General features: G+C 56.5%; 1 protein-coding gene across 5 annotated transcripts in view; it reads right to left on the bottom strand.

The window, feature by feature from the left end:
* The window catches only part of DCTN1 (dynactin subunit 1), a 52,821-nt gene that overhangs the window by 13,988 nt on the left and 12,640 nt on the right, over positions 1-26,193 (bottom strand). For 2 of the 5 annotated variants that reach the window (XM_059845515.1, XM_059845517.1), the window contains 6 exons: positions 24,107-24,352; positions 20,538-20,616; positions 17,725-17,756; positions 2,528-2,731; positions 980-1,177; positions 83-287 (listed from right to left, as the gene is read on the bottom strand). In XM_059845515.1, coding sequence (XP_059701498.1) covers positions 83-287; positions 980-1,177; positions 2,528-2,731; positions 17,725-17,756; positions 20,538-20,616; positions 24,107-24,334 — 946 coding nt within the window. In that variant the 5' untranslated portion in view covers positions 24,335-24,352. Of the gene's footprint in view, positions 1-82; positions 288-979; positions 1,178-2,527; positions 2,732-5,545; positions 5,567-9,359; positions 9,378-15,865; positions 15,887-17,724; positions 17,757-20,537; positions 20,617-24,106; positions 24,353-26,193 lie in introns of those variants that run through there. The other 3 variants (XM_059845518.1, XM_059845514.1, XM_059845516.1) reach the window with 3 other exon arrangements.

The raw sequence follows: 26,193 nt of genomic DNA, 5'->3' as shown, positions 1-26,193 counted from the left end.
AAAGAAGAATTCCATCCCAATATCCCACCTAACCCCACCCCCTTCCCCATTCTCCAAGCCCAAAATCCCTCTCCCTTCCCACCTTTCTCCTCTATCTCGTGCTTGAGGATCTCCAGGTCCATGGTGAGGTATTCCACCTTCTCCTTGAGGGAATCCACCTCCTGCTGCAGGGACTCTGCCCTCTCCTCGGCCATCTCCTTGTCCAGCGTGGCCATCTCGATGGCGTCGGCCGTGTCTGCCATCTCCTCCATGTACCTTTCCTTGGCTTCCAGGGCATCCTTGGCTTCCTGTGGGCAAGCAGAGCAGGTGAGGGGACCCCACAACTCTGGAGAGACCCCACAACAGCCCTCAGGAAATGAGTGTCCATCAAGACTCTCCCAAATCCAATGGATACCGGGTTATCTGGGATGGGAGGGGATAGCCCAGGGCTCCAGGGTGTCCCACTCCCCTCTTCCCTGCTCCACACCCAGAGAGCCTGGCAGGAGAAGCAGGTGAGGACAAAGGTAAGGAGACAGGGAATACTGGAGCAGACAGATAAATCCCTGGGGAAAGAAACCAGGAATCCACTGTGGAAAGTAGGGCAGGGAGAAGGAAACGCTCCTTGGCTGCTTGGATGGAATCTTGGGAGCTGCAGGCACAGATGAGGGGGAAAGGGAAGCACCTGGAACTCCTGGAGAGAGAGAGGGAAGAAGGAAGCACCTGGAGAGACAGAGAGAAGGGGGAAACATCTGCAGAGAGAAGGAAGAGGGAAGGACCTGGAAAGAAAGGGAATAAGGAATTCAAATCCCACCTTGGCTCAGCCTGATTCCCAAACACACCCGATGTCAATTCAGAGCAGAGGAAAAAAGACCTTGAGTTGCACCAGGGGAGGTTTAGTTGGACATTGGGAAAATTTCCTCCCAGAAAGGTTTGTCAGGGCTGGAATTTCTCCTGCAGTCACCTCTCCAGGCACTGCCCCATTCCCAGGACACTCACTCACCTTCTTGGCCTCCTTCAGGCGCTTCTGGAGGTCAGCCTGCTGCTCCTGCATTTTGCTCTTCCATTCCTGCACCTGCTCCAGCTGGATCTTGTACTTCTCCAGCTCCTTGAGCTTCGCCTTGTCCTCATTCCTCTTGATTTTCAGTGTCTCCAGCTTCTCCTCAAGGTCCCTGACCTGAGCTCGGAGATTCTCCTCCTCCTGCAACACCGAGCCAAGAATTAGGGGAGGAGCAGGGACAACCTTTGGACAGAGCTCTGGGGATGTTTCTGGAAGCCCAGGGAACCTGGCCTGACTTTTGTCATCAATATTGGGGCAGTTTGAGAAGAGAGGGACTTGGGACAAGGGCCTGGAGTAGCAGATGGGATTTTGGGAAGGAATTCCTGGCCGTGAGGGTGGGGAAGCCCTGGCACAGGCTGCCCAGAGAAGCTGTGGCTGCCTGATCCAACTGCAGCATCATCATTCCCAGGTGATCTCCCACCAGGGAAAAATGATCCAGGTCCTTTTCCAGCAGGGCAGGGAAAGGCTGATGCCAGCATTCCCCAAAGGAAGGGCTGCAGGGACAAAGGGATGTCACCTTCCTCCCTGGCAGCAGCCACAGGGGCTAAAGCTTCAAATCCCAAAGCTGGGTGAAAGCACGGAACAGGTCTTGGAAAAATCCAGAACCTCCCGTGGATTCCTCCTCTGCTGCTTTCCCAGCCTGGACATTCTGATGTCCCCCAAAAAAGCCACTTCTGCACCCAGCTACAGAAACCAGTTACCAGAGAGCTCTGGGAATGGGGACATGGGTGGGGACATCCCCTATTCCCACCCTGGGGTGCCTTCCCCAGCTCCCCCTTCCACACACAATCCCAGAGCCTTGTCCTCTCCTGCTATTCCCTCCCTGGCCTTGTGCCCCAAATCTCTCCCAAGCTCTAATTAACTCATTAATCAAAGCACGATGGAAGTGATGAAAAAGTTTTTTAAAGATCAAAACGGGGAATAACTCTGTAATGATTAAAAATCCCTGAATTTGGGAAATATTGCATCTTTCCAGGTGGGCTTCGCATTCCAAGGCAGGAGGGGCCCCAGTGCATCCCTGCTGGTCTCTCCACCCCAATTCCCCCAAGTTTGGGAAATCCTGAACCTCTCCAAGGTGTCTTTCCATTCCAAGGCAGGAGGGCCCCCCGTGCATCCCTGGTTCTCCCAGCACCAGTGGGTGCTGCCAACTGGACCCTCTGGATTTAACAGGATCAAGCTCTGACTCAGAGCCTCAACCCTGCCAAACTGCTCCGATACCACCCGTGTCCCACAGGGATTTGGGAAGGAATGGAAGCGCACTGGGAATTCTCTTTGGAAGTGCCCTCGCAGCTTTGCTGCTTCTTCGCCGGTCCGGGCCAGCTCCGACCAGTCCCACTGCTCCTCCCACAGCCCAGTGACCACCCCCAGGACCCTCCAGGGCACCTCCTCCTCCTCCTCCTCCCAGTGCTGGGTGCAGTTTTCTCTCCAGCCCGCTGGGGAGCCCCGGCAGAGCCCAGCGCTCACCTGGGCACGGCTCAGGGCAGAGCTCACCTGGGCACGGCTCACCTTGGTGGGCGAGGGGACCGGAGGTGCCCCCGGGGAGCCGAGGGAGGGCGTGGGGATGACGGGGGCCACCAGCGGGGTCTGGGCGGGCGTGCCCGGCTCGCTGCTGCTCATCTCCCCGCCGGACGCCGAGGCGGAGCCCGAGGGCCCCGCGGTGCCGCCGGACGCCGATGATGTTGGGGTCCGGGTGGGCTGCAAAACACCAGCAGGGGTGAGGGGGAATCAGGGGGGATATCCCAAGGGATGGTGCTCCCACAGCCTCCCACCGTGACACCTCTGGTGACTCCCAGATTCCCATTTCCAGTAATGTCATTGACTTGTGTCACTGTTGGACCCCCAGGAATTCTGCTCTGGAGGAGCTGGGCTCGGAGAGAATTCATGGATAATCCACTGGGGAAGGACTCCGCGTTTCCCAGAGAAGCTGGGGCTGCCTCACATCCCTGGAAGTGCCCAAGACCAGCTTGGAGCACCTGGGATAGTGGGAGGTGTCCCTGCTGTGGCACTGGATGATCTCCAAGGTCCCTCCCAACCCAAACCATTCCAGGATTCCATTTCCCAGCTCCAGAGCGTTTGACAGCAAAACCTCAGAGCCCACCGAGATGAGAACCCAGCCTGAGGTGAGCAACAAGAAAATCAACAAGGAGTGAGTTCCCAGAGCCCAGTGGGGCCTGGTGCTGCTTCATTAGCGCTTATGAGGCTGTTAATTAATCACTGTCTGAGCCCAGGCAGTGGGAAAAGGGGTGAGGGAAGCACCAGGTGCCCCCCAGGCTCCCACTGGTCTCCTCATGGACCCTATTTCTGGACCACTCACCTCTTACTGTGTAAATTAAATTTCCTGACTTGATTTTATTTCTAGAAATGGGATTTTTGGTGCCATGAGGGTTCACCTAGTGTGTGGTTTCACCCACGGGTAAAGGTGACAAAGAGAAACATTCACCCTCTGCCCTTATTTTCCCCAAAATGGATGCAAATCTGAGTTAACTCGACTGCAGCAAATCCAGCACTCCTTGGATAGGCCCAGCCTGTCCTCCTAGGATGATCCCAGCTCTCCCAGGCACAGAGAACAGGGAATTTATGGGTAGCACCAAACCCCATGCACTTTCTTCCAGACACAGCTCAAAACAAAAATGTTTGTTGCTCCTGCTGCTTTTGGGGTCACAGATCCCCCACAGTTAGACGGGATATTGGGAAGGAATTCCAGGCTGTGAGGGCAGGGAAGCAGAAGCTGTGGCTGCCACACCCCTGGAAGTGTCCAAGGCCAGGTTGGATGGGGCTCAGAGCCACCAGGGATAGTGGGAGGTGTTCCTGGGTGGAGCTGGATGGGCTTTGGGTCCCTTCCAACCCAACCCATTCCATGACTCCAGGATCCCAACTCCACCTCCCTGCCCTATCCAGGTGTGAGGCCAAAGGAGCAGGAGGTCCCACAGGACATCCCTGCAGAGACATCAACAAGAACTATCCAAAGCCAGGGAATGGGGGGATCCCAGAGCTCTGGGGCTGATGGAATCCACCCCTGCCTGGGATGAGGTGCTGGAAGCATCTGCTGAGGAGGGAGCCCTCCCTGCCGGAGAGTTCTCCACTTCCAAACTCAATCTTTAAGGATTTCTCTCCCACATTTCCTCCCTTCAAGCCACAAGTCCCTTCCCAAGGTGAATGCTGCTGGCTGGAGCAGCCCCCGAGGGCCAGCTGGGACCACACAGCCCTGCCTGACACCTCAGGCTCTCTCAGATCCACCTCAGGCTCTCTCAGATCCCACTGATCTGATCTCTCAGATCCCACTCAGATCCTGCTCAGATCCCATCTGAACTCAGATCCCAAATCCCAGCACAAACTGGGACAGTCAGGGAGCAGCAACCCCCACAGGGAGCCCCTGGCACAGTCTGGGCACTGCCACATGGATTTCACGCTGTTCCACGGCCATTCCATCCTGGGAGAGGGTCCCCAAGGATCTGGACCTGCTCCAGAGGAGTCCATCACCACCGTGAGCTCCTCTGGTCTCTGCACAATGAGGTGGAAGGACAACGGTGGGGTTGGGAACCAAGGGGTTGTGTCTGAGTGGGGCTGGACACCAGTGGATCATGTTTGAGTGGGACTGGCAAGGAATGGATTGTTTGTGAGTGGGGTTGGCACTCAACGAGTTGTGTTTGAGTGAGGTTGGCACCCAATGGATCATGTTTGAGTTGGCATCCACAAGAATGGCCACGTTTGAGTGGGGTTGGCAATGAATGATCCTGTCTGGGTGGTGTTGGCACCCAATAGATCGTGTTTGGGTGGGATTAGAAACCAACGGATCGTATGTGAGTGGGGTTGGCACCCAACGAGTTGTGTTTGAGCGGGGTTGGGAACCAACAGCTCATGTCTGGGTGGGGTTAGCAATGAATGGATTGTGTTTGAATGGTGTTGGCAACCACTGGATCGTTTTTGGGTGGGGTTGGCAATGAATGGATCATGCTTGGGTGGTGTTGGCACCCAAGAGATCATGTTTGGGTGGGATTGGGAACCAATGGGTTGTGTTTGAGTGAGGCTGACACCCAACAAGTTGTGTTTGAGTGAGGTTGGCAACCAACAGCTCATGTTTGAGTGGGGTTGGCAATGAATGAATCATGTTTGAATGGTGTTGGCAAACAATGGATTGTGTTTGGGTAGGGTTGGCACCCAACAGCTCATGTTTGAGTGGGTTTGGTACCTAAGGCGCCATGTTTGAGATGGTGTTGGCATCCAATGGGTTGTGTTTGAGTGGGGCTGGCACCCAACAGCCCGTGACTGAGTGGGGCTGGCACCCCATGGCCCATGTCTGAGTGGGGCTGGCACCCCATGGCCCATGTCTGAGTGGGGCTGGCACCCCATGGCCCATGTCTGAGTGGGGCTGGCACCCCATGGATCCTGCTGTTGGCACCCCGTGATCCATGCTTGTGACGGGGTTGACACCCAATGCTTTGAGTGGCGCTGGCACCCCCGGGGCCGTCGGTGCCCCCCGCGCTCGGTGCCCCCACCGTGGCTGCTCACCTTGGGTCGGCGGGCGGTGCTCTGGAGGGCAGCGGGAGCGGAAGCAGAGAGGACAGACAGTCACACAGGGACAGAGGAGCAGAGAACAGCCGGCGGCGGCCGGAGCGGCAGAGCAGGGAAAGGAGACAAAAGACAGCACGGCATCGTTAGTGTGCCCGGCGTCGTTAGCGTGCCCAGCGGCACCGGGCGCGTGCGGCGTCGTTAGCCTGGGGGCTCGTTAACCTGCTCCATGGGCAGAGATCCCATGGGACCCTCTGGCACAGCTCCCATGGGACCACGGGAGCAGGGCCCAGAGCCGGCACAGCCCTTGGTCACCCCCAAGTCCAGTCCCTGCCCTTCCAGCCTAGTGTAGGGACAGAGCTGGGGACAGAGGGCACATCCTGAGCCCCCAGCCTGACCCTACAGATACCCCAGGGCAGATCCACTGTGTATTCCCAAGGAATTTTGGTCTTCAGAGGCAAAGCCTGGTTCAGGTTGGCTGGGCATTCCAGGCTCCATGGGCACGGGGAGTTTGACATCCCATGCCTTTCCCAGAGACCCCTGGAGTAGGAGATGGAAAGGATTTAATCTGTAACATGAGTTTTCTCCTCTCCTTATCCCTCTGGTTTTCCAAAGGGCCCAGAGCACCCTGGACCAGCTGCCCCAGAGCCCCCAGGCTCTACTTTGTTTAACCAGAAATTCCAGGGACACCACAGAGCTGATCCCACACTCCCAACTTTTCCTTTCATGGCTGGAATTAAATCATCCAAGATTTCGGGGCAGGACCCCCCCCTCCACACCCCTCCATGCACATGCAGCAGCTCCCAGCAGCTCAGGGAGGGGAGGCCACAGGGCCCAGCCTGGAACAGGGACAAATATGAAATTATTTAGTATGTTTCCCCTTAAAAACAATCCCTAATAGAGACAATCCCTAGATAGAAAAGGAGGAGTGACCAGGCTGGTCCTGGGGGGCAGTGGGTGGGCATTGGGAACATCTGTCCAGCTGCAGCCTTGGAGCACTTCCACGCTCTCCCTCATTTCTGATTCCATGACCTAATCCCAGCTGGGAATAAACAGGAGCAGAACAGATGGATAATGGCACTGCCACATGATCCCACATCCAGGATGGGGACACGAGGCACACAGAGCCCACCAGGGACCAGCAGCTCCAGCTGATCTCCAACACAGCCGTGTTCCCTCCCAAGGCCTGAGGAATCCTGGAGCTCTATTTCCCTGTTTTCATTATAAACCTGGATGTGTTTGCACTTCCAAACTTCCCACCACCTCTGGCACTGTTTCAGCTAAATCCTGCTCTGCTCACTTCCAGCCTTCTCCCAAAGGTGCATTCCATGTCAATCCCGAGGAAAGACACTCCCATCTTCAACGACATCTCCTGCATGACCAAGTTGGTCAGGAAGATGGAATTACAGCAGCAAAAGTTCCAGACCCTCAGGTGAAACCCTCAGGATGCTCTTCAGGAGCTCTCCAGCATCATCCTGAAGTCCAACTAAGAAACGTGGAGCAGCAACAAAATCTGAGAAACACTTGGAAAATGTCTTCTTCAGGAATTCCACAGGTGGGGGGACTCAGGAGTGGGGCAGGGCAGGGGGGTTCCACACCGACCACAGAGTCCTTGGACATGGGGAAATGTCACCAGAGACGACTGAGTCCTGTCCTGGGGGACACCAAATCCTTCCCTGGGGGACACTGATCCCTGTCCCACTGATCCCTGTCCCTGAACTGAGGGACACTGAGCCTTGTCCTGGCTATGGGGTGGGAGACACCAACTCAAACCCTGATTCAAACCACACCAAACTCTAAAAACAGGGAGAAGCCTCCTGGTAACCATCCCTAAACCGTGTGGAATGACAGGGAATAATCCTGCTTTGTGCGTCCTTTGGAGTTCTGATCCCCTCCATGTGATGACCACTGAAAGTTGGAGCTCCAAGACCCCTGGGATCCGTGGCAAAGGGATGCTCCAGCTGCTCTCTCCATCAGGAAAGGGGGATGGCCAGGCTCCCCTCCATGGTGGCACCATCTGTCCCCAGCCAGTCATTCCTGGGCTCTGGAAAAGTCAGTGACTACGATGGGACATGGATTTTCCAGTGTCTGGCATTGTGCCACCACTGGGAACAGAGGCTCCAGTTCCACCTGGATCCAGGATGCTCTGACCCCCCCGCTGGGGATGGATGGATGGATGGATGGGGATGGATGTTCCACTGGAGGTTCTGGGCTCTGCTGTGTAATGCTGCTGCATCAATATTTGATGGAATTACAAAACCTCTGCTCCCAGGGGAGCGCTGGGGGCTCCGAACCGGCGTGCTCCGAGATGGACTCGGCTTCTGGCAGCAGGAACTCTGGAAAAATCCTCCTGGATCCCAAGGACTGACTGTGGTGAGGTCAGCATTGCCTGCTGAAGGTGGGGTCCCACAAGTCCCTCCTGATTTGGTCCCACTCCAGGTGTGGGAATCCCAATCCAGGCAGGAGCAGCGAGAGCTGGATGGATGAGCAGGAATGTGTGAATGTCACCTTCCAGCGGGCAGGGACAGGGGAGGTGCCACTGGAGCCTTCTCCTGGATTAAGTTTCAAGGCTTCAAGCCTAAACTTCACAGACTGTGGCTGCTGCTGTGGAGGATTCCCAGAGTTTCCAGGAGGATTCCGATTGGCAGCATCTCCTGGGTGGGGTAGGCAGTGCCAGGGGTGATGCCCAGGCACTGATCCGGTGCTGGTCCGGATGCTGATGCCATCCCACTCCATTCCCAGGAATTTGGCCCCTTGGAGATATCTCCCTTCTGCTGGAGCTGAGTCTCAGCCCCTGGATGAGCCCCTCAGGGTGTGGTTCCCTGGGATACTACTGGGAATTCTGCATTTTAAACAACCAGCACCACCCAGCAGGTGCCTGGTCTCACAGGTGTGATTCCATAGGTGAGGAGAGGAGCAACAGGAAAAGCAGGATGGAATCCAGGCTTGGGGCTGAGCACCAGCAGCCCCCACTCCCCGCTCCAACAGGGCAGAGGGAAAGCAGCATCCGTGAAACTTTCCATGGGGAAGAGGATTAACAGGGCCTCGTGACGAGGAGCGTCGGTGCCTGAGCTTGGGGAGGTGCAGGGGTAAATCAGGAGCATTTACTGCCAGGTACTGGCCTGGCTGGCCCAGCTGGGGTCTATTCCCTGCCATCAGCCAGAAATTCCCAGGATTTCTCTTTAAGCTGAGCAGTGACATCGTGGTTACACTAAAAATAAACATATAGGCCAGTGCCCGCGCTGTCACCTGCGGGAATGGCAGCCTGGCAGGGACTCGGGTACTGCCAGCCTCTGGGAATGCCAAAGGCTGAACCCAACAGCGTGGCTGGCAGGAAAAGCGGGATTGTGGGCACGCAGCTTCCCCAGGGTGGGCACCGGTGGCACTGGAAGCAGGGATGGCATCGGCAGCAGGAACAGCGCTGACACTCCCAGGCTGTGGGGACAGGGACAGCAGCAGGGATGGCACCGGCACCCCTGGAGTGGGGATGGCATCAGCAGCGGGGACAACACAGGCAGCAGGGACAGCTCTGACACCCCCAGGCAGAGGGGATGGCACCGGCAGCGGGGACAGGGCCCCGGCAGAGCCGCAGAGCCGCTGCATTGGCCGGGTGACACGGAGAGGGGACTCCGGGAGCTCGGAAGGCAAAGCCAGCCATGAACCGATGCTCACCCACCGCCCCCCTCCTCCCCGAGCCCGTCACGCTCCCAATTACAGCCCGGCAGCATCAACACGGGGAAAACGGGGGAAAACCAGCGAGGAGGCGGCTGGGAAGCGGGGATGCGATGCCGGGGGATGCGGGCGCGGACCGTACCTTGCGTGTGGCCGGGGCCTGCCTCATCGTCGCGCAGGGACGGCCGGAGCGGGAGGAGACGGAGCAGCGGGTCAGTCAGCACGGCCGGACACGGCAAATGGCCGCGGCCGCCGCCGGCCGCTCGCCACGTCCTGCCCGGGGGCTCGGCGGGGGCTCAGGGGGTCCAGGGCAGCCCCCCCCGGCCGCGGCCGCTCGTCCCCGCTCCGCCGGTGGCTCCAACCACCGCCCCGGCGGCTCATGACATCACCGCGGAGGGGCCGCACCGCCGGGCGCTGCACCGAGCCGGGCGGTGTGCGGATGAGGATGGGGATGAGGATGGTGCTGAGGTTGTGATGCTGCGCTCGGGGAGGGGATGGGGGGTTCTCAGCGGCTCCGAGCCCCCCGGGACAGCCCCCCGGGTGCCACCCCGATGCTCCGCGGTGCTGGCGGCTCCGTGGCTGCGCTCGGTATCCCCGCGGTGCCCGCAGCCAAACCCGCCCCGCGCCGGCGGCTGCGAGCGCCGGGCAAATCCCCCGGGAGCGGACAGACGGACGGAGCGGAGCCCGGATGGACAGATGGACGGCGCCGAGCCCGGAGGGATGGACAGATGGACAGAGGGATCATCTTGCCGCGCCGCCATCCAGCGCCAGCTCCGCACCTCCGGCCGACACGGGCGGATCGCCGGGAGCTCAGGGCAGCCCTGCACGGCTGAGGGTGCGGAGAGACCCCCCCGGGCCTCGGAGAGCCCCTGCCCCAAAATCCCTGCCCTAAAAATGCCACTCAGGGTGGCGTTCAGCACGCCCTGAGCCTCGCTGCCCTGCCAGGACCATTCCCACAATTCCTGCCCGGCATTCCCGTTGTCCCTGGACAAGAACTCTGCGGGGAACCCACAGGATGTCACCAAGCACCATCTCCAAACTCTCCATGAATCCGTGTCCTGCCCCACGGAGTGCTGGAGAGCAGGAGAGCAGCTTCCTTTACATGCATGGATCTTAAATCCCACCTATTAGATGATTATTATATTATGTAACATGAGCACACGCTCATCCAGCTCCCGTTCCAAATGTGTTATTTTCCAAAATTCCCACACTACGAGGGGAGAGGAGCTCAGGGTGCCCCAGGCTCACCTGCACACCCAACCCTCCACACACAGAGGGAATTTTACCTCCAGTATTTCCAGTCCCTCAGCACAATCCTGCCAATCTCCTGGAAAAAGCATTTAAAGGCCTCTTTGACATTCCCTGGAAGCAGCCCCTCGAGGTTGTCATGCTGGGGACATCCTGTGTCCAACTGATCTGTGCTGGGATCTGATTCCTGAAAAACCCCTGGATCAGGGAGTCAGGGGCGGGGGAAATGTCCAAGGCCAGGCTGGATGGAGTTTGGAACAGCCTGGGATAGTGGGAGGTGTCCTTGCCCGTGGCAAGGGATGGAACTGGAAGGTCCCTTCCAATCCAAACCATTCCATAATTCTGGAGCCCCTCTGCTCTGGAGTCAGGATTGCTGGAAATGGAGAAGGGAAAAATCCAGGGAATCCTGAGAGTCCGTGCAGGGGCCCCAGGAGAGCTGGAGAGGGACAGGGGACAAGGCCTGCAGGGACAGGAGCCAGGGAATGGCTGCCACTGGGAAAGGGGAGATTGGGCTGGGATCTTGGCAAGGAATTGCTGGCTGGGAGGGTGGGCAGGGGCTGGGCTGGAATTCCCAGATTTGCTGTGGCTGCCCCTGGATCCCTGGCAGTGCCCAAGGCCAGGTTGGACACTGGGGTTGGAGCCCCCTGGGACAGTGGGAGTTGTCCCTGGATGGGTTTAAGGTCCCCTCTAACCCAACCCATTCCATCATCTCCTCTCCTGCAGCTCCCTCTGGCTGCTGGCAGACGCTGGGGGCAGGGCAGCATTCCCAAGGGACATTTTTGGGAGCTGGAATTGCATCTCTTAACAGAGAAACCCCGAGCTCCACCAGCCTGAGCACCACAAACCCCTTCAGGAGCCAGAGCTGACACAGGCCCAGCTTTTGGGATCATTCAAATCCATTCCAACGCTGCAACAGAATCTCCCTCCCATTCCCACCAGCCCTGGCCCAAAACAGGAACCCCTTCTGAAGCATTTCCAGATGAAATCATCCTGGATCCGTGGCTTTAAGCCCCTGAATGATCCCAGTGCTGTGTCCATGTCTGGAGGAGCCACGTGCAGGCTCACACGGATTTAAGTTTAAGATAATTATGGGTATTAGAGCTGCTCTAATGAACCAGCTCCTCTCCTCACACACAGCTCTGCTCCCTAAATCCAGAATATATCAACCCTTCATACATCCAATAAATGCAGCAGCAGGGAGAAAATACAATTTAACCCCAGGGAAATGGTGTCAGGTGCTTTGGGCTGTCCCTGAAACTCCTCAGGGATGGGTAAGGGAGGTTTTTTATCCTGAATCCACGAGAAGGAGCTTGTGGCACCATCATAGATGGGAGAATTCCTGGCTCTTGGGAGGACTGGAGAGAAGATGCCAGGGTTAACCCCAGCTCTTTTCCATGGAGTCATCTGTTTGCAGCACCAGATGCTGCTCAGCTCCTGGCCCTGGAGGGTCACATCAAAATAATCCCCACAGGCTCCCTTGGGGACACAAAGAGCCGCCACAGGGGTGTCACCCAGCCCCAGGAACAGCAGTGCCCAGGAAATCAGCCCTGGGTTCATCCAGGCCCTGCCACGGGACACGGTTTGGGCAGCTGGGGTGAGGTGGGGTTTGGGAGCTGATCGGATTACCCGTTCCTTTAAAGGATTAACGGGGCTTGGGGCGGCCCCTCTGCGTTCAACAGAGCAGCTGGGACCTGCTCCGGGCTGGAACGGGCCAGCTGCTCCTGCACAGAGACCGGGATAACACCGGGATAACAACCAGACACTGACCTGGCCATTCCTGCATGGAGACCAGAATAACACCGGGATAACAACCAGACACTGACCTGGCCATTCCTGCATGGAGACCAGGATAACACTGGGATAACAACTGGGATAACACCCAGACACTGACCCCACCACTCCTGCATGGAGACCAGAATAACACCGGGATAACAACCAGACACTGACCTGGCCATTCCTGCATGGAGACCAGGATAACACCGGGATAACACCCAGACACTGACCTGGCCATTCCTGCATGGAGACCGGGATAACACTGGGATAACACCGGGATAACAACTGGGATAACACCCAGACACTGACCCCACCACTCCTGCATGGAGACCAGGATAGCACCAGGATAACAACCAGACACTGACCTGGCCATTCCTGCATGGAGACCGGGATAACACTGGGATAACAACTGGGATAACAACTGGGATAACAACCAGACACTGACCCCACCACTCCTGGCATGGAGACCAGGATAGCACCAGGAGAACACCGGGATAACAACCAGACACTGACCCAGCTGCTCCCGCATGAAGACTGGGACAACACCGGGATAACAACCGGACACTGAGCTGGCTACTCCTGCACAGAGAGCAGGATAACACCAGGATAACACTGGGATAGCACTGGGATAACACCCAGCCACTGATGGGTCACCCTGGGATGGGATGGGCGCAGGTGCCCAGCAGAGAGAGCCCAGCTCCAGGGCACAGCAGGACTCCAGCCCTGGCACATGGAATGCCACTGGGAGGATGAAAGAACAGGGATGTCACTGGAGGAGGACAAACCTGATCATCCGAGGGACAATCCCAGGATCAAACTGGCTGCAGCAGCAGCAGCAGGGGACAGGTGACCTGAGGTGACAGGACAGGATTTAACAGCAGGGTCACAGCACCAGCACATGCCACCTGTGGATGTGGCACTTGGGGACGTGGCCTTGGCAGTGCCAGGGGAACAGTTGGATTCAGAGGTCTCAAAGAGCTTTTCCAACCTAAATATTCCACAATTCCATGATTCCAGAGTGGGTGGGACCCTGGCAGCTCATCCTGACACCCCCATGTGAGGCAGAGCTTTTGCTGGAGCCTTTCCCTGGGAGCCCCCCACTCCCATCACAGCCCTGCCACCTCTGTGTCCCTGGGAGGTGACACCCGTGACCCAGTGTCACCCAGCACTGCAGCAGGAGAAGGGACTGGCCTGTCACCACCACAGACACATTGTCATGGGGATGAAGACAGCACAATCTGCTTCACCCCAAAAATTACCTGGGAAAGACCCTGTTCCTGCTCTTTAACCAGATTTTGGGGTCCTTCCCAGCCAGCCTGGCCCAGGACAGAGGCCAGCACCTCCTGAGGACAGCGTGGACCTCCTGCTGAAGGACAAGGACACCCAACCACAGTGTCACAGCCAAGGGACAGGACCCCCAGTGTCCTGCACCCCCTGGTCCGAGCCCTAGGAACAGCACAACCCAAAGGCCACAGCACTCCCAAATCCATGGAAAACAGGGAAGGAGCACAGCAGGGGGCAAGGCCCATCTGGCAGCAGCTCTGCACACGATTCAAGTCTATATTTGACACACAGGAGCCGCCCTAATCTCCGGAACGAGGATTTACCCACTAATTACTCTCATTATCCAGGTGTCCCCCCCACCATGGCACATCCCTGTGTGGGGGCAGGAGCTGCCCGAGGGGCAGGGGGGGCTCTCAGGGCCCTGAATGGCTGAAAAGGTTAAATTGTGAGGGGACAGCAGGGCCTGGCAAGGGGCTGTCCCTCATTGGGGACATCCCTGTGTGAGGTGTGCCTGCATGGCCAGGACGAGGGGCAGGACAGTGACAGATCCAGCTCCCCAGGACAGTGACAGTCACAGATCCACAGTTCTCAGGAGAATGACTGTCACTACAATCCCCAGGACAGTGGCAGATCCAGATCCCCAGGACAGTGACAGTCACAGAGCCATGGTCCTCAGGACAGTGTGTCACTACAATCCCCAGGACAGTGACAGTCACAGATGCTCAAGACAGTGACTGTCACAGATCCATGATCCCCAGGACAGTGACAGTCAGATCCAGGGTCCTCAGGACAGTGACAGTCACAGTCCCAGATCCCCATGGCAGTGACAGATCCAGATCCTCAGGACAGTGACAGTCACAGTCCCAGATCCCCATGGCAGTGACAGATCCATGATCCTCAGGACAGTGACAGTCACAGTCCCAGATCCCCATGGCAGTAACAGATCCATGATCCTCAGGACAGTGACAGTCACAGTCCCAGATCCCCATGGCAGTGACAGATCCATGATCCTCAGGACAGTGACAGTCACAGTCCCAGATCCCCATGACAGTGACAGATCCATGATCCTCAGGACAGTGACAGTCACAGTCCCAGATCCCCATGGCAGTGACGGATCCATGATCCCCAGGACAGTGACAGTCACAGTCCCAGATCCCCATGGCAGTGACAGATCCATGATCCTCAGGACAGTGACAGTCACACCCCCCTGATCCTAATCCCAGCCTCAGCTCCGAGGACACAGCGGGGACACGGAGCAGCTGCAAACCCACCAGAACAAGGACAGGGAAGGTAGAACCCAAGATTCCAAACAGGAATTCCACCCCAGCAATGCCCCTTGGAGCTGGCAGGACCACGATGAGGGATCCACACAGACCCTGAAGCCTCAGGGACATGCAGACCCCTGGATCTGGGGGACACAAGGAGGGGACACTTGGGGGCAGGTGCTCCCGGCCTCTCTCCACAGGCTCTCGGCAGATTCCACATTGCTCCTCTCCTCTGGACTTCCCACGGACAAACAGAGCTCTTTGCATCATTTTTCCACCCAAAAATCAACACAGAAGCAGCTGGAAAGCAAATCTGGACCAAAGGGTGCACAGGTAACACTTCCCTCTCCTCTCCCATGGCTCCAGGGCCCACCTTGGCTTTTCTCTTGGCAAAATTCCCAAGGGGGGGAAAAAAAAAATCCCCAAATTTCCTGCAGGGAATGATGATTTGGTGTCCCTGCCCATGGCAGGGGTGTGGAATGAGATGGGCTTAAATGTCCATCCCAACCCAAACCATTCTGGGATTCTTTGCCAAGACCTTTAGAGTTTCAGTTCATCCTTGCACAAAAGATTTTTGCCTTCAGTAATTGTCACAAACCAGGTGGGTTTGAGTGTCCCCAAGAGGAGCCAGAGCCCAGGGACAGGACAGCCCTGAGAAGGTGCCACCTGTCCCCAAGTCACCGGAGGGTTTAGGGGTTATAAAAATATCTGTGAGGGAACGGCCTCAGGTTGTGCCAGGGGAGATTCAGGCTGGATAGTGGGAAAATTCCTTCATGGAAAGAGCTGGAAAACATTGGAAGGGGCTGCCCAGAGCAGGGGGACAGTCCCCATTCCAGGGGGCACTCCCCAGCCCTGCGGATGTGACACTTGGGGACACCGTTGAGAACTCGCTGGCCTCGGAGGCTTTTCCCACCCAAACATTCCACGGAGATGTGACACCACCCTGAGCCACGTCCCCTCCCTGGCTGGGAGCACATGCAGGGACAGCCATGCAGCGCTGGGATGGAGCGGGATGGGGACAGTGAGGGTGACGATGGCCCCGGCATGCGGCCGCGCGCGGGGAGGGGACAAACAGCACCTTTTTGGGCTTCGCTCCGCGCTGCGTGAGGAGGGAACAGAAGGAAGGTTAGACAGGCCTGGAGGCTCTCCTAGGAACCCCCTCCAGGCTGCAGGAAAGGCAGGAGGGGAAACAGAATCAGGGAAATCGAAGTAAATTAAGGAGAAAATAGCCCTGGAGTCACCCCCTTTGCTCTGGAGTCACCTCCTGTCCCCCACCCCCAGGACGGAGAATTTGGGGAGGCAGGACATGTGCAAAGGGGAATAAATCATTTCATGGTGCAAAGACAGGTGAAAGGGACTGGGGGGCCAGGATCTCCCAGGATGCAGAGGAAGAGGATGTGAGGACAAGGGGGAATGGTTTCCCACTGCCAGAGGGCAGGGATGGGTGGGATATTGGGAAGGAATTCCTCTCTGTGAGGGTGGGGAGGGGCTGGGATGGAATTCCCAGAGAAGCTGTGGCTGCCCCTGGATCCCTGGAAATGTCCAAGGCCAGGCTGGATGGGGCTTGGAGCACCCTGGGATAATGGAAAATGTCCCTGGATGGGCTTTAAGGTCCCTCCCACTCCAAACCATTCCAGGATTCCAGGACAAATCAGCAGGAATGCCCTGGAATGCAGCTGCTCATGGAGCAGCATCCCCTGTCCTGACCCCTTCTCCACATCAGCAGCACAAAAAAAATTCCAAGAACAATCCCCATTCCCTGATTTCAAGAACACTGAGGCTTTCTAAATATTCTCTTTGTCTTCTAATGAATTCCAGGGTGGAATTAAACCAGGAGGATCAGGCAGGGAGCACATGGAGCACAGGCTCCAGCAGTGCCAGGGGTTGATGGATCACACCCCACACAGCAGGAAAAGCCAAAAAACCTTCCCAAATCCCTCTAACACAGGGCAGGGAATCCACTTCCATCCTCCCCTCTGGCTGGAGCTCACATTCCCCAGGCTCTGAGCCCAGTGAACTCCCAGGTGCTGCTCCCTCCCCGTATCCAGCATCCAGCCCCAGAGCGGGGTGGGGAGCAGAATTCCCACTCCTGGGAATTATCTGGAATGGCAGCACAGGAGGCTGGGCTGCAATGTGCCCCACCCCAGCCCTGATGGTGCCACAGAAGCTCCTTGTCCCCACCATTTCCTTTCCCACACTGCCCACATCCCAGCTGGGCCTGTTTATCCCCATGGAAAATCCAGTTTCTACCCCAAAGCACACAAAGCCACCCACCGTGTCCCAAGGATCACCCAGTTCCATCCCTGGTCCCAGCAGTGGTGACCTGGGCAGTGCTGGGGCAACTGCTGGACTTGATGGTCTCAGGGAGCTTTTCCAGCCTCAGAATTCCATAATTCCTCACTGTCCCACACCTGTATGGCCATTCCCAAGGACAGGAACCCACTCCAGATTCCTATTCCTTAGGAAATATCCCTCACATTTGGGTACAACACGTCCCTATCCATGTCCCAGAAGCCTCTGGAGCTCCTGGATGAAGACACTGAGAGGGGAGCTACCCCTGGATCCCTGGAAGTGCCCAAGGCCAGGTTGGATGGGGCTTGGAGCACCCTGGGATAGTGAAAGGTGTCCCTGCAGGAACTGAGGGGCTTTGAGGTCCTTTCCAGGATTCCAGGAGAGTCAAGGCTTGGAGGAAGCAGCCAGGGAATGCTGCTGAGCTCAGATGAAAATGTGTGACACAGGACCTGTGCTGGATAATCCCTCAGGAAGCCACTGATTCCTGGCCAGTGGCTGAAAATGACATTTTTTACACCTTGTTTCCCATGGGTTTTAGGAGAAATTCCCTTTTCCATGGGCATTTTATCGATGCAAGTGTGTCCATGTGCTCTTCCCAAAGGGATGAAAACCTCTCAGAGGTGACAAAGTGCTGGGGTCACTCACCAGTTTGCTGGCCTTGGTGGCATCGAGGGAATCTGTGGAGAGAGGAGAAACAGAGCCATGAGCCTGAGGGACAGCCCTGTCCCCATCCCAGTGTCCCTGCAGCCAGGGGCACCCAGCAGGGGGACAGGAGAATTTTGGGAAGTGGGAGTGAGCAGAGTCAGGATCTGGCAGGAAATGGTGGCACAATGGGGTGTGGGTTTGGGAGGGACAGGGAATTCCTTATGGGAGCTGCTGGCTGAGGAAGGCAAACACTTGGATACACCTCAGAACTGGGGCAGTTCCACTGCTCTCCTTGGGCTGAATCCCTGGATTTCATGGATTCCTGAGCTACTGGCACAGGCTGCTCCGGGACTGGCAGAATCACCATCGCTGGGAGGGTTGAAATCCATGCGTGTGTGGCACTTGGGGACACAGAATCATGGAATGGCTGGAGTGGGAAGGGACCTTAAAGCCCACCATGGGCAGGGACACCTCCCACTATCTCAGGTTGCTCCAAGCGCCGTCCAACCTGGACTTGGGCACTTCCAGGGATCCAGGGGCAGCCACAGCTGCTCTGGGCACCCTGTGCCAGGCCTTCCCCACCCTCACAGGGAGGAATTCCTTCCCAATATCCCACCCAAATCTCCCCTTGTCCATTGGGAAGCCATTCCCTGTGCCCTGTCCCTCCCTGGCAGGTGTGTCTGGATTCCCACCCTCGCCCAGGTGTCACCAGCAGCTCCCCCCACGTGTCCCCTCCTGTGCTGGCTCCATGGCAGAGCCATCCCTGCACCTCCCACTGCAGTGCTGCTGCAGCAGCTGCTGTTTCCATGGAAACCCTTGGCAGGCAGCCACATCCCAGCCCTGCATCCCTGACAGCATCATCCCACACCCCACCTGCAGCCCGGGCTCCTCCTGCTCTGGGATGCTGGGATCAGGGGCTGGGACCAGTGTCTGTCTGTCTGTCCCAGCCCAGAGCCCAGGAAAGGGGCTGGGAAGGGGCTGGAGCTCCAGGAGCAGCTGAGGGAGCTGGGAAAGGGGCTCAGCCTGGAGAAAAGGAGGCTCAGGGGGAAACTTCTGGCTCTCCAAAACTCCATGAATTCCTGGAGCCAGGTGGGAGTTGGATCTGCTCCCAGGGAACAGGGACAGGAGGAGGGGGAACAGCCTCAGGCTGGGCCAGGCTGGATATTGGGAAAAATTCCTTCTTGGAAAAGGCTGTCCAGCCCTGGCAGGGGATTTACCAGCCCTGTGCATGTGGCACCTGGGGACACGGCAGTGGTGGCCTTGGCAGTGCTGGGGAATTCGGGGGTGTCCGAGGGCTTTTCCAGCCTAAATTATTCCACTGCAGCATCCAGAGCAGAGAGCAAGGAAGGGTCCATTCCGCAGGAGGTACAACTAATTGTACCTCCTACTTCCTTGGAGAGGAGAAATCCCACCCACAACCAACACCCAGCAGCCCCAGCCCGCCCCGATCCGTTAATCCCGATGCCACAAACGCTTCCCAGGCGGAGCTCCCGGCTTGGCACAGGGAGCCGAGGGAGCAGCCAAGGCAGGAAGCTGGCAGAGCCCCTTCCGGCAGCTCCGGGATCCTGCAGCGCCCGGGAAAACATTCCCGACAAAGCCGAGCTCGCAGGGAGGGAGGGAAGCCTGGCTGGGCCCGCGGCCAGGGAGAGCGGATGTGGGAAAGGGGGGAGGAATGCTCAGAGGAGAGCGGGAAGGGATCCCTGCCCCCGGGGGAGAACGGGGCACGGCAAGGGGCTGGAGACAGGGATGCTCCAGTTCCACTGGGATGTGTAATTCCACAGGCTCCGAGTGCTTCAGTGACCACTGGGAGATATTCCACGATTTGCCCCTTCCTTCAGGAAGGATTTCCCACCTTTCCAGGAAGGATTCCCACTTCTCCAAGGGAGAGTTCCCCACTCTACAGGAAGGATTTCCCATCTCACCTGGGAAGGACTTCCCACCTCTGCAGGAGGGATTTCCCATCTCTCCAGGAAGGATTCCTTATTCAGGAAGGACTCCCATTCCTCCACGGGAGATTTCCAATCTCTCCGGGAAGAATTCCCAACCCTTTCAGAAGAGATTTCTGATCTCTCCAGAAAAGATTCCCACATCTCCAAGGGAGATTTCCAATCTTTCCAGGAAGGATTCCCAAACCCTCCAGGAGAGATTTCGTGTCTTTCCAGGAAAGATTCCCACTCCTCCAAGGGAGATTTCCAATCTCTCCAGGAAGATTCCCACTCCTCCAAGGGAGATTTCCCATTTATTTAGGAAAGATTCCCAACGCCTCCAAGAGAGATTTCCAATCCCTCCAGGAAGATTCCCACTCCTCCAAGGGAGATTTCCCATTTATTTAGGAAAGATTCCCAACGCCTCCAAGAGAGATTTCCAGTCCCTCCAGGAAGGATTCCCACTCCTCCAAGGGAGATTTCCAATCTCTCCAGGAAGGATTCCCACTCCTCCAAGGGAGATTTCCAATCTCTCCAGGAAGGATTCCCACTCCTCCAAGGGAGATTTCCAATCCCTCCAGGAAGGATTCCCACTCCTCCAAGGGAGATTTCCAATCTCTCCAGGAAGGATTCCCACTCCTCCAAGAGAGATTTCCAATCCCTCCAGGAAGGATTCCCACTCCTCCAAGGGAGATTTCCAATCTCTCCAGGAAGGATTCCCACTCCTCCAAGAGAAATTTCCCATTTTTTGAGGAAGGATTTCCACACCTCCAGGAGGGATTTCACACTCCTCCAGGAGGGATTCCCCAACCCCTTCAGAAATCATTTCCCATCCCCTCCACCAAGGATTCCCACCTCTCTGGGAAGGATTTCCCAGCTGGATCATACCTCTCTTAGGGACCTTCATGGCAGCAGATTCTGGGGTTTCTGGGGATGTTGTGTCCGCTCCATCCTCAAACACCTGGATCTGGAAAAAACACAACAACCATCCTTGCCCAAAATTCCCAAACAGGGAGACCAGGGAACAGATCCCTCTGGGAGTGGGTTCAGCAGAGCAGATCCCATGGTTTTGGCAGATTTTTAATTTCATCATTCTGGCTTTGCCATCAGCCCTTCTGAAAACAGCCACACACTCCTTATTTTCATTGGGAACACGGAATGTTCACCCAGGCAATGAGGAAAGTCAAAGCTCTGGATTTGACAGCCTGAAATGAAACATCCGTAACAGATTCAGGGATTTTTTTCTTTTGAACTATTTTTAGATGCATTTTTGCTGGATAAACATGGAAAATGAGGTTGGGAGGGATTAGATCCCTGAGAGAGAACCATCCCTGTGCCTCAGATCAGCACCTCCCAAATTGTTGCTGCAGGAATTTGCCTGATCCATCACACCTCCCATCTGCGAGCTCAGCTTAAAAATCAAAATAACCTGGGAAGCTGTCAGACAGGAATTCCATTTTGGGAAGGTTCCCAGCACCAGGAATAAAGAAATTTGAATTAAAAGCCACAAAGAGACCAAGGAAAAAATGATGCCAAGGAAATCATGACACCTGCAGCCATGCAGGGTGGGAATTCTGAGTGGTCGAGGGGTTTCCCAGCAGGAACAGCCTAGGAGGGAATTCCAGAGCTGCTGGAGAGGCTGGGGACAGGGACAGAGCAGGGCTGGATCAGGAGTGACACTGGGAACTGCCACCACAGACTGGGCACATGGTGGCCATCGAGCTCCTCTGCCTAAGGCAGCTCCAGGAGATGCCAAAATCAGGGATTTCCACAGACCAGAAAAGGAACAGCCATGGTTGGAACTGCCAGCCCAGGTAGAATCAGGGAATCCTGGAATGGTTTGGCTGGAAAAGGACCTTAAATCCCACCCAGTGCCACCCCTGCCATGGACAGGGACACCTCCCACTATCCCAGGCTGCTCCAAGCCCTGTCCCTGTCCCTTGGACACTGCCAGGGATGGGGATGCATCCAGCCCCATCCAGAGCCTTGTGCCCAGCACCCTCTGCCCCTCCCTGCCCCTGCCGAGGGGTGCCAGGGCTGGGGTCCCCCCCTCTGTGCCCTGGAGGACACTGGGGACCCTCCCTGTGTCCCAGGATGGCTCAGGACCAGCTCTGGACCTGCTGGGGCAGCCCTGCACCCACAGCTTTGCTCTGGGACTGAGGATTTGGGGGATTTGGGGGCTGTTTATCCCCCCTGCTTCCCATCTCTGCTCCAGGCATCCCCATCCCTTCCCAGCTCTGGAATTTGGGGTGGGGGCTGAGCATCACTCACCTCACACCCAGCCCAGAGGATGAGGTGACAAAAAAGGGAAATGGCTTCCCACTGGAAAAGGGGAGATTTGAGTGGGATTTTGGCAAGGAATCCCTGGCTGGGATGGCATTCCCAGAGAAGCTGTGGCTGTCCCTGGAAGTGCTCAAGGCCAGGACGGATTGGAGCAGCTTGGGACAGTGGAAGGTGTCCCTGACTGTCAGGGGGTGGCACTGGCTGGGCTTTGGGGTCCCTCCTGGTCCTGCAGACCCAAACTTTTCCCTGTAAACCCCTCCAAGCTTCTCCCAGCTGGCAGGAGGACAAGAGAGATGGACAAAGGAGCCAGGTCCTTGTGTCCAGTTTTAATGTGGGGAACTGGGAGTGTGCTGGAATTACATTGGGAAATGTCCATGGTGGTGCCAGGAGAGCAGCAGAGCTCCATCCAGCAGTTCCTACACACCAACACTGTTAGGGCTGGGTCAGAACATGAAAAGCTTCCTGGTGAGTTTGCCTCCAGCTCTGGTGGGTTCAGCTCCCTGTGTTTATCCTGTTTTTTAAAGGATGGGGATCATGCTCCCTGGAGCTGAAGCAGTGAAGGGCTGGACTGGACTCCTAAAGGTGTTTTCCAACCTCAGGGATTCCCGCATCTCTCCTGGATGAGCCATGCTGCAGCCTCTGACCATGCATGATCCCAAGGCCCTTCCAATGGATGGGACTGCAGATGCTGGGGTGGACCCCAGGGCCCAAATGCCCTCATTTCATACTCAGCTTCCCTCTGTCACACAATCCCAAGGTTCTGGCAATGAGAGGCCACAGGGTGGGACACAAACCAGCCCCTTTTGTGCCAGGGAGGGGACAGGAGCTGGCTGGGACACAGGGGCTCCTTGGAAGGTGACCCAGGGAATTCACCTGGAGGGAGCTCCTGGCTCCTGCTGCAGCACATGAGCAGCAAATCTCAGCAGCTACACCCACACTGTGTGTTTTATCTCCTTCCAGGTAAACACAATTTAATTAAAATTCCTTGGATCTGCTTCCAGGTAGACATCTGAGATCGATCCGAAGCTCCACCAGCTGCAGGTGCTAAATACAGAACAGCAGAATGGAACAACTGGGAATACACCATGCTGCTTTCATTGCAGGACCTCAAGAACTGTGCAGAGGGTGAGATTCCACCTGGTTTTAAACACAGTTTAGTTAAAATTCCTTGGATCTGCTTGCAGGTAAACATCTGGGATCGATCCCAAGCTCCACCTGCTGCAGGTGCTAAATACAGAGCTGGGCAGCAGCATGGAACAATTAAATTGGGGAATATAATTGGGAACACACCATGCTGCTTTCATTGCAGGACCTCAAGATCTGTGCAGAGGGTGATATCCCACCTGCAGAACCTCAAGATCTGTGCAGAGGGTGAGATTCCACTGCAGAACCTCAAGACCTGTGCAGAGGGTGAGATTCCACCTGCAGGACCTCAAGATCTGTGCAGAGGGTGAGATTCCACCTGCAGGACCTCAAGATCTGTGCAGAGGGTGAGATTCCACCTGCAGGACCTCAAGACCTGTGCAGAGGGTGAGATTCCACCTGCAGAACCTCAAGATCTGTGCAGAGGGTGAGATTCCACTGCAGAACCTCAAGACCTGTGCAGAAAATGAGATCCCACCTGCAGAACCTCAAGACCTGTGCAGAGGGTGAGATTCCACCTGCAGAACCTCAAGATCTGTGCAGAGGGTGAGATCCCACCTGCAGAACCTCAAGATCTGTGCAGAGGGTGAGATCCCACCTGCAGAACCTCAAGATCTGTGCAGAGGGTGAGATCCCACCTGCAGAACCTCAAGATCTGTGCAGAGGGTGAGATCCCACCTGCAGAACCTCAAGATCTGTGCAGAAAATGAGATCCACTGCAGAACCTCAAGATCTGTGCAGAGGGTTAGATTCCACCTGCAGGACCTCAAGATGTATGCAGAAAATGAGATCCCACCTGCAGAACCTCAAGATCTATGCAGAAAATGAGATCCCACCTGCAGAACCTCAAGATCTGTGCAGAGGGTGAGATTCCACCTGCAGAACCTCAAGATCTGTGCAGAGGGTGAGATTCCACCTAGATTCGGAGCGAGCTGTTCCCTCCCCTGTGAGAGATGGAGAATCCCAAAATTCCCTGTATTTAACCGCCAAGCCACCACCCCAGGACCCCAGAATCACGGGATGCCACCCACCTGGGACTGCCTGACGAAGATGCCGTGGTTCTCCTCGCAGGTGAAGTATTTCCTGCCCTGCACTGTGCCATCGTTCTTGCCCTTGGCCTCGTCCAGGATGACCCCGACCCATTTGCCGGTGGCGAACAGGGTGGCCCCCACGTAGGCCACGGTGCCGCGGTGGCCCTTGCCGATGACCTCCACGCGGGAGCCCACCTTGAGGGGCTTGCTGCTGCTGTCAGAGCTCATCCTGGCCGTGCTGGAGGCCTGGGAATGAGGAAAGAGACCCTCAGAAAGGTGGGATGGACACAAGGGTGGATGTCGGGATGGTTCATCTCCCTCTGGCCCCGCTCGCCTCCTCCAGCTCTTTTTATTTTGGGTGATTCCTTCTGCTCCCTTAACCATGCTCCATCTTTTCCCATTTTATCAGCATTCCCTTGGGTTTCCAGCCTGGGAATGCTGTGCCCAGGAGCAGACAGAGGTCGTTGTCCCATCCCTTCACACTGTTGGGATCTGGTGGACCCCCTGGGTCCATACTGGGATGGTTCATCTCCCTCTGGCCCCGCTCACATCCTCCAGCTCTTTTTATTTTGGGTGATTCCTTCTGCTCCCCACCAGGAGCCACAAACCATGGCACAGCCACCAGCAATGGCTCACAAACCTCATTTAGCCCTTTTATAACATTTTTATATGCCTTGAGGGGAAAAAAAACCACAAGAGGAGCACAATCAGCCTTAACCAGCTCATGGTCCATCTTCTCCCATTTTACCAGCATTCCCTCGGGTTTCCAGCCTGGGAATGCTGTGTCCAGGAGCAGACAGAGGCCATTGTCCCATCCCTTCATGCTGTTGGGATCTGGTGGCCCTCCTGGCACTCCCCAGTGCCTGGACTGGGGGTATCCCAGCTTGGAATGTGGGTGGGAGAGCCCAGCAGCTTTCCAGGTGGGATTGTCATTGAACAACCTGGCCTCAGGTTGTGCCAGGGGAGGTTTAGATGGGACAATCCCTCCTGGGAAGGGCTCTCCAGCCCTGGAGGGATTTAAAACCTCAGCAATTCCATGATTCCATGTCATCAACATGACATCCATATTTATATTTCAGCAGGCACCAGGACACTCCAGGTGTGACATCCTGGATGCACCTGGGTTCAGGTGGGGTTATCCAGGTGATCAATGCTCTTGGAGCAGCAATGAGCTGATGGATGTGAGGAAATCCATGGGTACTGAAGACCCTCAGGATTATTGAAATCCCAGGGAAATTTGTTGGGATCCACCCCCAATGCCTCCTGCTCTGCAATCAGCCTGAGCAAAGCAGATTAATCATGGAATTCTGGAATGGTTTGGGTGGGAAGGGACCTTAAATCCCAATAATTCCACTTCCTGCCACGTGCAGGGACACCTTCCACTGTCCCAGGGTGCCCCAAGCCCTGTCCATCCTGGCCTTGGGCACTTCCAGGGATCCAGGGGCAGCCACAGCTGCTCTGGGCACCCTGTGCCAGGGCCTGCCCACCCTCACAGCCAGGAATTCCTTCCCAATATCCCACCCAAATCTCCCCTTTTCTATTGGGAAGCCATTCCCTGTGTCCTGTCACTCCAAAACCCCTCTCCAGATGTTCTGGAGATCCTCAAAAGCCTGGTAGAAACCTTTCCTTCCCATTGCCTGTATCCCAGAGGGGACACAGATGTTCCCTGTCCTGCTCAGCTCCCTCCTCCCACTCATCCCAACCTCCCAGCAATCCCCAAAACGGGACCAGTTTGGCATTTCCCCCACCCCACGTGTCCCTGGTTCTGGTCATTGTGCAGAAATGTGGAATTTTGGTCACTCTGGGCCTGGCTTCAGCCAAAGAATCTGCTCTTTATCCCAGGAAAACAGAGCCTCTTTCACCCTGCGGGGCTGGGGAGGCCCTGCAGACAAACCTCAGCCACAGGGGGTTGGGGACATTCAGGGAATTCTCGGCCTGTGGAAGAACCTGGGGACTTTGGAAGCTCCTGGAATCCTACCAAAGCACCCCCTTCCCCTGCACATCACTGCCCAAGGCTGGAATGCAGAGTGAACCCACCCAGTTTGGGGTTTTGGGACTAAACCCAGGGGATGTGGGTGTTCCCACGA

Source organism: Haemorhous mexicanus, chromosome 4, assembly GCF_027477595.1.
Source record: "Haemorhous mexicanus isolate bHaeMex1 chromosome 4, bHaeMex1.pri, whole genome shotgun sequence".
NCBI lineage: Eukaryota > Metazoa > Chordata > Aves > Passeriformes > Fringillidae > Haemorhous > Haemorhous mexicanus.
The sequence above is the reverse complement of the archived record's forward strand: the minus strand, read 5'-3'. Positions and strand labels throughout refer to the sequence as shown.